This window comes from Pararge aegeria, chromosome 12 (genome assembly GCF_905163445.1).
Source record: "Pararge aegeria chromosome 12, ilParAegt1.1, whole genome shotgun sequence".
NCBI lineage: Eukaryota > Metazoa > Arthropoda > Insecta > Lepidoptera > Nymphalidae > Pararge > Pararge aegeria.
In genome coordinates this window covers 14,861,513-14,874,240 of record NC_053191.1, presented here as the reverse complement: position 1 = coordinate 14,874,240, position 12,728 = coordinate 14,861,513, and the positions used below count along the sequence as shown (strand labels likewise).

The 12,728-nt window shown below is 36.4% G+C and overlaps 1 protein-coding gene across 1 annotated transcript in view; it reads left to right on the top strand.

The window, feature by feature from the left end:
- LOC120628062 (neurofibromin) overlaps positions 1-12,728 on the top strand; it is a 61,416-nt gene that overhangs the window by 26,640 nt on the left and 22,048 nt on the right. Inside the window, exons 32-48 of the mRNA XM_039896262.1 lie at positions 463-637; positions 1,245-1,431; positions 2,143-2,195; positions 2,805-3,005; positions 3,626-3,748; positions 4,397-4,535; positions 5,029-5,193; positions 6,177-6,278; positions 6,698-6,835; positions 7,914-8,094; positions 8,553-8,659; positions 8,737-8,813; positions 9,594-9,787; positions 10,274-10,377; positions 10,702-10,752; positions 11,198-11,284; positions 11,862-12,033. Coding sequence (XP_039752196.1) covers positions 463-637; positions 1,245-1,431; positions 2,143-2,195; positions 2,805-3,005; positions 3,626-3,748; positions 4,397-4,535; positions 5,029-5,193; positions 6,177-6,278; positions 6,698-6,835; positions 7,914-8,094; positions 8,553-8,659; positions 8,737-8,813; positions 9,594-9,787; positions 10,274-10,377; positions 10,702-10,752; positions 11,198-11,284; positions 11,862-12,033 — 2,256 coding nt within the window. The remainder of the gene's footprint in view (positions 1-462; positions 638-1,244; positions 1,432-2,142; positions 2,196-2,804; positions 3,006-3,625; positions 3,749-4,396; positions 4,536-5,028; positions 5,194-6,176; positions 6,279-6,697; positions 6,836-7,913; positions 8,095-8,552; positions 8,660-8,736; positions 8,814-9,593; positions 9,788-10,273; positions 10,378-10,701; positions 10,753-11,197; positions 11,285-11,861; positions 12,034-12,728) is intronic.

Below are 12,728 nucleotides of genomic sequence, written 5' to 3'. Positions count from 1 at the left end.
TAGATCAAAGTACATAATAAAATTAATAAATATAAAAATGAACTAATATATATAATAACAATACATACATATTTAAAAACTGTAATCTCATATCTATTGTCTCCTCCCACAAGAGTTAAGGCCATAATCAACCACGCTGGCCAAATGCGAATTGGTGGACTCCACACATTATGGAGATAATGTAGTTAATGAATATAAACTTATTCTACGGTAATTCAGTTGGCCTGATCTGTCAATAAAAGTGTTTGGTTGCATTATTTGGTCCCGACGACTAGCTTATTTAGAATGCAACACTGTAATAACGCTATAATAACGTAACGTAATAATCGGGACCGACCACTTAATGTGATCTTCGAGGCATGGTATGGCAACGTTCAAAAACGGGACGTTCAAAACTTGTCTTTATTTTCAACCAAGGCCAAACTTGCGTTCCATTTATTATCATATATTACGTCCTTCCAGTGTCTCCCCAAGAAATGGGCATAGTAAACCGCCCTATACCTCCTCACATCAAACGCGGGCTGATGCTAATGTCCAAGATACTGCAGAACATCGCTAACCACGTGGAGTTCTCCAAGGAGCAACACATGTTGCCGTTCAATGACTTCCTGAGAGAACATTTTGAGGCTGGACGGAAGTGAGTATCCCTTTATATTTAATGGGTTGTGGTACTCTCTTCGATTCTTCATCGTACCTCTTATAATTAAGTAAAACGGACTTTATTTATTTTGTTTTTGATGTTGAAATTGTGTACTTCTGTTTTTTTTATAATTTCCTAACTTGCCAAAACGTTGAAGAATGAATGAATCTAAGCGTTTAAATAAGGACGTTCAATTCCTTTTCAGTGTTTCGTTACTCGAAAATTAACCTGAGATTACGCGCGTACAATTCTTAAACTGAGGGTACAATAGTATTAGCTTTATGCGTGATATAACTAAAAAAAATCAAGTCTCTAAAGAAATTTTTGTGTACTAGCAATGTCGTTACAATCTTAGTAAAAAGAAAAAGAAATAGGTGTTACTTTCTAAACAAAAGTTGATTCTTGCAAAGCTGAACCTTAATTGCCGAGGATGTAACCTCACCATTCCAAAGCATGGTTACCAAAATGCTATGAACTGGAATGCTATGAACCTGTCATACATATCTGCCATTTCTGGAAGAACCAAAAGTCATACCTACGTTGATAGTCGATAGTAGATAATACTAATTTTCAAGGTGACTTCAAAACAGGTCCTATTTTTTAGGTTCTTCATCGAAATCGCGTCGGACTGCGAAACAGCCGATCAGACTTCCGCTCATAACCTGTCATTCATCAGCGATGCTAACGTGCTGGCATTGCATCGACTGCTCTGGAACCATCAAGAGAAGATCGGCGACTATCTGTCTTGCAGTCGGGACCATAAAGCTGTGGGGAGACGACCATTTGACAAAGTATGTCCCTGCAAAACAATTAACACCAACATTTTAGCACACCATTTTTGCAGTAGTACAGCTTTTCGTAGTCTAGTTTTTCTTGGTGGTTATTTCTGTCGCTAAGCAGCGTTGCTGTGTTCTGGTCTGAAGGGCGTGGTTGCCGGTGCAATTAAAGGCATAAAATGCTTAACACCTAAGCCTCAGTTTGATGGACATAGGGCAACACTTTGCAGGACGTGTCCTTCGCACACCCTGCGAAGTGTTGCTCTGTTAATATGTGATGCGTTTCCACTTACCATCAGGTGCACATCTGCTTGATCCGTCAGTTATTACGCTTAATAGAACTAAGCTTAGTTTCTATTGATCAATTCATACGGTGTAATCTGTCATTACTGTAATCTGTTATTCACTGAAAAACATTCATGTTTATCACAAATATTTTCTAATTGTGGGAATTGAACCCATAGCTTTAGACTCGGAAAAGCAGGGTTGCTGCCCACTGCGCCAATCGGGCGTCAAATCATTATCTCAACCACAGAACGTCCACTGCTGGACAAGAACTTTTAAAGATTGAACTATTTACACGCCACGGTATTAGACTTATCGACATAGCTCAAAGTATAAATAAATAATAATGTTCATAGACTAGGACGCGTTTGAAACCTTCATAGTTTTAAATTTGGCCTGAAGCGATAGGAAATATGTATATATTTTGTAATTTTATTTCAGATGGCTACACTTCTTGCGTACCTAGGTCCGCCGGAACATAAACCCGTGGAATCGTAAGTGTTTCAATTTCAATATTTATAACAATTTAGATAGTAGAACATAATTAATATACAGAAAGACGGAACGGAATGGGGTTTAAAAATCTGAAGCACGAGAAATAACTAATTTTGTATTGGTACGGTAATGCTCAAATGTTTTTTTTACACCAATAGGCAACTCGTATGTATTAACTTGTTGATCAAAAAAATCGACCTGTAGCTCGGTCGATTTTCTATCTGTTGGTATCAAATTTAGCTAGCCACTTGGAAGAGTTGCCACTAAATAACCTGCTAGATCCCTATTTTGCATGTTGAAATCTATCAACGGAGTTCGCTTCAAAAACTAATGGTTTGGTATTTGATGGCAGCTTTCCACAATGGCTGGCTAAATATGGAGTCAACTGAGATACAGAATAACCCTTCTGCACATTAAAAAACTACTGCTATAGTATTGCAAACAAAGTAGTATGTAAAGAATAGAAAAACAGACGGATTGGCATTATTCTTTAAATATAACATTACTAGGTAACCTTAAGAATTATTCCCATCACGCCGCTACGCACGACGCCGCTCTCCTCATTGACATTAGACCGTTTTTTTCTAAATTATTGGTTATATTCTCAGAGCCTCAAGTCTACTATTCTCGTCGTACGCACGCTGGTCCTCCATCGATATGTCGTCAACCAACTTCGAAGAGTTCATAGTTAAACACAATATGCATCAGAAGGAGGAATTTAAGAGCATCAAGAGTTTAAACATCTTCTACCAGGCCGGTACTAGCAAGATCGGCAACCCCGTGTTTTATTTCATCTCAAGAAGATACAAGTAAGTGTTTAAGTCCCCTACGCAAAAAAAAAGGTTATGAAACTTCGTTTTACGTCGGGAAAAATAAAAGACACGGGCACTTAATTGTAAAGAGATTGTGAGTACTTTTTCATGTGATCGCCCCAAATTTTTTTATGGTTTTAAGGATGTTCATCACTTTAATATTTTATAATCATCACCCTTATAGGCATGAGCCTGCGTATCTTCGGAGAGAGTGTTCTATTCTATAGTACACGACACTGCTCTAATGTTGATATCTTGGGGATGTCACTAAAAAAGTTCAAAGTTTGTATTAAGTGAAAGCTTAAAGAAAAGTCCTATTACAGTATAAAGGATTACGTAAACGATAAAAAAGCTTGTGTGTGAACAATTGCTCTAACCAGGTTGCTTCCTAAATATTTTCTAATGACAATGTGAGATGGTGATAGCAAAAAAAACACCAGGCTAATTTTGTTGTGGGTTGTCCGGTGCAGGTGTTAACCTTAGGACCTCATGATCTTTACGTTGCATTCTTTAAAGAAGGAAACTCCTAAATCCTAAATATTAAGAAGAAACATGAACAAACCTTTCTCTCTCTTAAGAGAAAAAAAAAGACAGTAATAGACTAACTTTTGTTTCAGGATCAGTGAAGTAAATGCGGATCTGCTGATATACCATGTCATCCTGACATTAAAGCCGTTTTGCCATCAAGCATTCGAGCTGGTGGTCGATTTCACGCATACGAATTCTGATAATCGTTTTAGGTAAGTTAACTCGAGACACGTATATAGGTAATTATGTTACTAAAAATAGTTACGCAATCTCATATACAACTCGTAATTGTTTTATTTGCTCGAATATGGATAGATAATAGGTGGTAATTTATAATACAACACTACTCTACGTAATCGAACATCTCGGCGTGCAAATACATGTTTAACAACTAAGAACTTATGATCAATATTTTTAAATAACAATGAAGATGGGGCAAATCGAGGCATTTTATTTCTTTACTGTACACTAACGAAAATATTACCAAAAATGTTTATCTAAATAAAGGCGACCTTATACAAAGTTTTAACAATTTTGGTAATAAGGTATTACTTTATTTAAGCCAGCCATTATTGTATGCAGTGTATCGTGTCCAAACAGTGATAACGCCTTGCGCACTTCTCACTTTACACCCTCGGAATGTTGCTAGCTCACAAACTTTTTACCATTTTATGATGAACGTTTTAATTTTCAGTTTGATAACGAATTACTGTCAACTGCTAAATGGTATGAAGTTACTAACCGTTTGTTCGATTAACTATTCTTAAGTGGAGTTGTTTTTTATGCTTCAATATTAGTCGTGTACACGTTTTCTGTATCTTCCTAATTCTGAGGTTCGTTACCTTAAAATATCTCCTCAGGACGGATTTCCTTCAGAAATGGTTCAGCGTGCTTCCAGAAGTGGCTTACGGCAACGTTCACACATGCTACATATACAACTGCAACAGCTGGGTGCGCGAATACACCAAGTTCCATGAGGCCATACTCACACCGCTGCGGGTACGTTATTTTATTCTTAGTTTCCGTCTGAATTAATTTTATTTCCTCCTTTTAAAACGGCCAGCATTTTTTTTGGATCAGAATCTCAAGCCGAAAAAATAAAAAATATACGATTAGGTGCTAAAACTAAAAAAAAGTGTAAAACATAATTTGTCATACTCCGCGAAAAGCAGGAGAATCTGTATGGTGTAATTTATAATTTCTTCAATCCTTATACTCCACACCAAACAGATCTTCGGCAATGTACCCTCTACGCACGTTTCGCTCCGAAACCGGAGCATCCTGACTGAGATGTTGACTTTACAATGAATCATTGTTAATTGAAACACGTCTGATCTCTCTGAGATTCCTCGACCAACCGTAATTCATCGCATTCGATTAAACTATTGAGATTGTCCTATAAATATTTCCGGAACTTTAGATTAGGAGGTACTTTTAAGACTTGATTAGTAACATAAAACAGAATTTAAAACAATGCTTTATCTATTTTTAGGGAAATAGAAAAATTGTGTTCATAGACACCAACTGTCGGCTTTCCGACTTTATTGACCCGGAACAACAAAAGCTGCCCGGAGCGACTCTGTCCCTGGAAGAGGACCTTAAAGTGTTTAACAACGCTCTCAAATTATCGCATAAGGATACTAAGGTCGCAATTAAGGTAAATCTTTATATAAAAAAGGAAAGGCATATTTTGTACAACGTGTACATGAAAACCGAAATAATGATTCACAAACTTTAGAGGTACATTATGTACTATCACTGAGACTTATTTGTGAAACCGAAAACCTAATAGTTTTTGAGTAAACCACTGCTATAGTTTTTACGGATAGAAATGAGATACAACCTTAACATCACATACAAAATTAAAATCATGCAACTTCTGTCACTTGTTTAGGTACGCGTCGCGTAGCGTAGATACTATGCGCGTATCGATCTTTAATCTTTAATAGGGTTGTCATAAGTAAACTAAATAATAGCGTAATAATGTTTTAAATTCGTTTGTATGGTAAAATAAATATGCTCCTTTTGATTTAATATTTTGACAGGGTGATTCCTTATGAAATATACTAATGCTGGATAAATAAATAATAAATAAATATACTACGACAATACACACATCGCCACCTAGCCCCAAAGTAAGCGTAGCTTGTGTTATGGGTACTAAGATGACTGATGAATATTTTAATGAATTATATATACATAAATACTTAGAAAATACATATAAACACCCAGACACTGAAAAACACTTAATGCTCATCACACAAACATTTTCCAGTTGTGGGAATCGAACCCACGGCCTTGGACTCAGAAAGCAGGGTCGCTGCCCACTGTGCCAGTCGGCCGTCAATGGATGCATACATGGTAGACCCGCAATGGATTTTAAATTTTTAATTATAAGATTTCAGTTCACTCTCTAATATCTAGAGGGAGAAGAGGTCAAACTTTTGCTCTATTGATGTGTCTGTAAACCCAGTAATTTCATAGTTACTTTATTATCCTGTTTCACTTTGATTGGCGATATTTGGAATTGCATACTGGATACCAAAAAATTTAATACAATACATATTTGTATGACTTTTAAAATTTACAATGTGTATTTTATATTGTGTGTGGTATTGATTTCTGTAATCCCTATTATAGGTCGGACCGTCGGCTCTACAAATAACGTCTATAGAGAAAAGCAAAGTTCTAGGCTTACCAGTTCTACTGAATGACGTTTACTACGCTTCGGAAATTGATGAGGTAATTATGTAAATATATATTAACTTATGTTGTCAAAATATTATTTGCTTTAACGTTGAAGAAACGAATACATTGTGCGGAAACCTGCATGCGTGAGAGTCCTCCGTAACGTTTTTAAAGGCGTGTAAAGTCTACCAATCCGCAGGTGATTACATATCTCACATTAAGCTGGCGACAGCTTAAATCTCGCGATCATTGCTGTCAAACGTCACTTTCGCATAAACAAAGATTGCATGATTTACGCCCGATTCAAGACTAGTGAGATACGTAAACCCCTGCGGAACTGGGCCGACGTGGGTATGTCCTGAAGAAACCCTTCGACTTCCGAGAGCAGACTCGTGGCTTGTGAGCAGGTATGGCTGACAATAATAACTATTTTGGGTTGTTTTTATGATACCAACCACCTGATTATGTTTTAGGTCTGTTTAGTAGACGACAATCAGTTTTCGTTGTCGATTATCAACGAGCCTACGCCATTGAGCTTCATACACAACGACTGTGACAACATTGTTCAGTCCATCATACATATACGGAATAGATGGGAGCTTAGTCAACCTGTAAGTGTTTGAGCTATTTATTAAATCTGAGTGGAGTTTCTTTCTTTTTTTTTTGCACTAAAAATGTATGTTCATCGTTGTCAACACACCATATCTTTTATATTTACGCGCGATGATTTGATATTAGATATTTATAAATTCACGAAGTTCACAGAGTTGTCGCAAATTCTTTTATGTTTATGGATAAGGAACGATTTCTTTCAAGACATAGCTGTTAAAGTGCGGAAATCTATGACGCGAAGTTTTTTTATGTTCTATTAGCTGCCGCGCGCGACTTTGTCCCCGTTAGGTTTTTAGATTGTAAGGTTTTTAAAGAATCCCGTAGGAACAGTTCATTTGCTTTTAATATTATGCAAAGTCTATCTCCAGGACGCAAGCAAATATTTGACCAGATCGGTTTTACTGATAAGCCGTTTAAACAACATTTGTTCTAACTATGCGGAAACGGTGTTTTGCGCTGCTATTCGGAATGCAAAGTAATTTGCTTACGTTCAACTTCGTTCAACGATCGGTGAAAGTAGAGCAAAACACAGACAAAAAACAAACAAACAGACAGACACACTCTTGCAGAAAACATTATCAGTCGCAAATGACCGTCCTGGGGACCTATTACGGTTTCACCTTACCTATTGTACTTTTTATAATAAGTACCTTATTGCGCTGAAAGACGCAATCGATTATTTATTAACGGCGACTGAAGTCAGAAAATGGAGTTTGGGAGGTTGAAGGTTAAAGGTAAATATAGCACAAAACGGTTTCAGCATAGCAACGAATATTAATAGTCAATTTTTTTAATTAAAATCGCTTAAGATACGACGCGAGATACTATACGGTTATTGGGGAATTATTGGAAATAATTATCCAATTGAGTGCAGTGGGTCGGAAGTTATGCGATAAAAAACAATCAAAGGTATAATCTATGTCCATTTCAAATTGTTATTTAAATACGTTCAGTAGTTTTTGGAAAAAAGTGCTTGAAAGAGTTACGAACTTCCATACGGGCGTATGGAAGTTCGTCCCATACAGGCTCACAAACTTTCATAAATAAGAAGAATAATCTTATCTTCAAACGTTTAAGGATTCCGTGACAGTCCACCAGAAAATCAGACCGAAAGATGTACCTGGAACGCTTCTCAATATGGCCTTACTGAATCTCGGTTCGTGTGACCCCACTTTACGTACTGCGGCATACAACCAGCTTTGTGCGTTAACGGCTACATTCCATTTGAAGATTGAGGGAACTTTGCTTGAAACATCCGGTAAGTTTACACGACCACTCAGAACGGCTCAAGTCGCGTCTAACTTTTAGATACTTTTGACCTTGAGGCCATTCGCATTGTTATCAAGACATGTTTTGAGTAAAAGAAGGCTAAATATTAAGAAATAAACATTCATTTGTTATTATTTTATTATTCTACAGGTTAGCACCGCAATCTCACTGGTGGTAAGTGATGATGCAATCTAAGATCGAAGCGGGCTAACCTGTTAAAGAGTCACATAGGAATCAAATAAAATTGTGTGAACTACTAATAGACAGTCAAAACTCGCAAGTAAACCTTGTAAAAATATACAAAAACTTCTTTAAAACTATCCACCTCCTGCAAGCTTAAATCAACCTTATTATATAAACAACATATAATATTTTCACTATTAACAAATTTTAGACTAATGCTATATACTAATGAATAGAAAATATAACTTTTACACTTTTCCACAGGGTTATGCATACCATCCAATAATACTATTTTTATTAAATCTGTGAGCGAAAAGCTAGCGCACAACGAACCACATTTAACCCTCGAATTCTTAGAGGAATGTATTCAGGTACGCTATTATTAAATATTTAATTAATAAGATTCGTTTTACGGAATTGTTTAATCGAAAAATCAATATTTTTGCAGGGATTTAGAGGTTCGACGATAGAACTTAAACATTTGTGCTTGGAATATATGACTCCGTGGTTGGCGAATTTAGTGAGGTGCGTAAGATTAACACAACCGCAGCGGGATTCCCTACGTGAAATCTTTTTGACATTAGGTGTCCAAACAGCATTAATATACGAGCTATGTACTTATACAGCGTGTAACAGAATTGCGAAATAATATTGAAGGATGCGTAAGTAAATTTCATAAGGAATCCTGTAAAAATATTCAATCGAAAGAAGCAATTTTATTTTGCCATACAAACGAATTTAAAACATTCTGAGTGTTAACTGATGACAACCCTATTGAATATAAAAGACTGTAACGCGCATAGTACCTACGCTACGTGATGCGTAAAAAAGTGACAGGAGTCACATGATTTTAATTTTTCATGTGATGTTAGGGCTCTGATTTCTTTTAGCAGAAACTACGGTAGTGGTTTACTCAAAAACCATTAGGTTTTCGGTTTCACAGATAAATCTCAGAAACAGTAAATAATGTAGCTCTAAAGCCTGTGAAGTATTATTTCGGTTTTCATTTACACGTTGTATATTATCTTTACAATTATCACTAATATTATTTTTTGAGTGTTATTTGATTTATATATTACTATATTAATATTATATCTTTTAATAAAAATACACCCCAATTCGGGTTTCTTTTGGTTTTCTCATCTTAAAGCGGCCCGGTAGTAAGCGATAAGGCCGCCATTTGTATCCCACTGTTTTGAGTTCCTTCTTTTACTGAAGAAGTCCTGAACTCATTGTGGTTTACGCAATGTTTGTGGTTTACGGGATGCGGGCAATCATAATTAAAAACACTTATAAATTTTATAGATTCTGCAAACCATCAGAAGAATCTCGTCGCAAAAATCAAGTTGCACAAATCCTCGAGAAGCTGATCACCCTCACGATCGAGGAGACGGAGATGTACCCATCAGTTCAAGCCAAGATCTGGGGCTCCATCGGCCAGGTGCCAGAACTCATTGACATGGTTTTGGATAGTTTTATTCAAAGAAGTGTTAATTCTGGTAAGTATATTATATCTAAACAAAAAGCAGGCATTACGATAAACCGAATTCGTATCTTACAAAGTTGTTTTCGCGGTTTCTTCGGAGTAAAAACGTAAATAAATTATCCCAAGGTATTCGTTCATTTTTCCGTGACTAAAAGTAGCTTATGTACTATTCCAGACAATAATCTATCTGCTAAATAACATCCATGTCCGTTCAGCTGCAATGGCGTGTTTAAGAAACAAATATCCATCTAAACTTTCACCCTCATAATATTAAAATATTTTTTTTGTAGTTATATAGATTTATGGTTTGTATACATGCACGTTAACCTGATCATGACTGTAGTTATAATTTATGGCATATAATTGATCCTAAATATTATCTGTATCTTTCTTATGAATTCCGGGTCAAATATTTCAACGTTCAGATTTCTCCCTTAAATTACGAACTATAAAAAATGTCAACACCGTATTGATACATATTATTCATCTACATTTTCAGGTCTGGGGTCTCCAATGATAGAAATAATGGCTGACACGGCTGTAGCACTCGCGTCAGCTAACGTGCAGCTGGTTTCGAAGAAAGTTATTGGAAGGATGTGCAGAGTAAGAAAAAGATGTCACGATATACTAATTTGCAAAGTTAATAGAAAAAAGATTAAATTGAACTCCAAACCAATACTTCCAACCCGTGCGTGCGGTGAATAAGTAATAAACGATTGTTCCCGCAAACCACTCTTGGGAATGTTATTTTTCCAGGATTTTATGTTACTGTCCTTCTTCCAAGTAGCTCTATACCAAAAATCTATACCATTTTAAAAGTGTTGTACTTTTAAAATGTTTTGGATTTTTGTTATGAACTTTTGAGTTTTGTTTACATTTTGTTTTTATTTTTTAGTTATATTTTTTTTTACTTTTGATTTCCTGCAGGCCCTATCCAAACTGCCTAGTAATATTCTTGGACCGGTCACAGCGGCCTCTGTAAGTTACGTAATATTATTATTTTTAATATATTTTTGTTTTATTTTGTATTACTGGTATTTTTTGTTTTGTTTCTAAAATTCTTGGCTAGCAATGGTTAAAACATTACTTACAAGGTTGTCAATCTTTAACTGGCCTAGTGGGTATGGCTTGCCTTTCCTTTCGGAGGGATCGGGTTCCATTCCCAGCTCGCACCTTCAACTTTCCGGAGTTATGTGCGTTTTTAATATAAGCGAATGTGTCATGAGGAAACCTACATGCCTGGGAGTTATCCATAATGTTCTCAAGGATATATGAAGTCTACCAAAGGTGGACTACGGCCTAAACCCCTCTCATTCTGAGAGGAGACCCGTGCTTTATAGTAGATCTGTGATGAGTGGATAATCATGATGGGAGTTATAAATCTGTAAGCTTCTTTTACTAAGGTTTAATTTCAAATGGGCAGGTGGTGGACAAAACGTGTCATTCACCAACAGCGATGCTGGAACAGCACATGATGTGGGATGACATCGCGATACTCGCTAGATACTTGGTAAGCTTCAACTGTTTCTATACTCAATACACGATAACCAAAAACAGACATTTGCTTATCAAATTATGATAGAATAAAAAAAATAAGAAAACCTTTAGCTTCTGGCTTTCTAAATAACCTATTAAAATCTTGTCCGTTATTTTTATTAATGACTAAGTTTACGTTTGACTCCATAAAACCTCCTTTTCGGACACAGTAAACCATTTCTTCGGGTGAATTTAATGTTTTGTAAATTACGTTCAAATTAGTTTTGTGGAACAAACATTTGTCAAAGCATTTTTTTGTCAGAATGATACAGGTAGAATCAAATGACAATAATGGCTTTACAAATAAACGTGGCACATCATCGGAACAAACCAGAATGTAGATATGGATACAAATCTTGTAAGCAAGGTATTCGTGATATAAATGCTCACTCGTGCAAGTCATTAGTATATTGTCACGCTCCGTCGTTTAAAATGTCAGTCGAAGTGTGTCAAAAAACTGGATAAGTATTTCAACGTTGGGCCACGTTAATTTGTAAGCCCTTATTCTAATGTCTTTCATTTTGATTTCAATGGTAATTTTTGTTTGACAGTTGATGTTGTCGTTCAACAACTGTCTTGACGTGACGCGCCACCTCCCGTATCTGTTCCACACGGTCACGTTCCTGGTATGTTCCGGTACGGTGTCCATGCGTGCCGCTACGCACGGTCTGGTCATCAACATCATACATTCGTTATGCACTTGCAGTTCACCGACATTCGCCGGTAAGTTTCTCTTTTATTATCACCATCATCATATAGATGAGAAAGTATAATTTTTCATCATTTTTTATACGTAATTTTACCTATACTTGGAGGAATTATCAATTATATTAATTTAAAATGCATATAATAATTTTCAGAATGAAATTGTCTGGCATATGCGGCCTGAGCTCTTTAACCACTATACTACGGCTCACCTAACGCCGCTGCCGAATTTAGTTAATGCCTTTTATAGCAGTCTTATGGCGACTGTAGCTCTTTATAAGCTCAACTCTAATTTATTTATATTTTTACTTATCACAAAGGTTTTTTCAAGGTCATTTTTTTGCTTAAAACTACTGTCCTCCCGCGGTATAAAAGTTTACTCGGCATTATGCGCAGCCTATAAACATCCCATTGCTGGGCACAGACCTCCTCTTTAATAGGACCTATCATCGTTTTAGAGCATAGACCTATAACGCTGCTCATGTGGGTTCGTAAACGTTAGTGACAATAAACGGGATCGACGACTTATCGTTCTCTTCGAGACATGGGGCTTGACACCGCCAATTTCTTGGGTAACTAAGCTATAAATGTATAGCCAAACTCGGAATTCCAACCCATTACCCTCGTGATCCAAGGTTGTACATTCTAACCAGGTTTAGGCGTCATTAATGTCTTTCCTACCCTAACGAAGCACGCTCCTTGTTCCCTCAAAC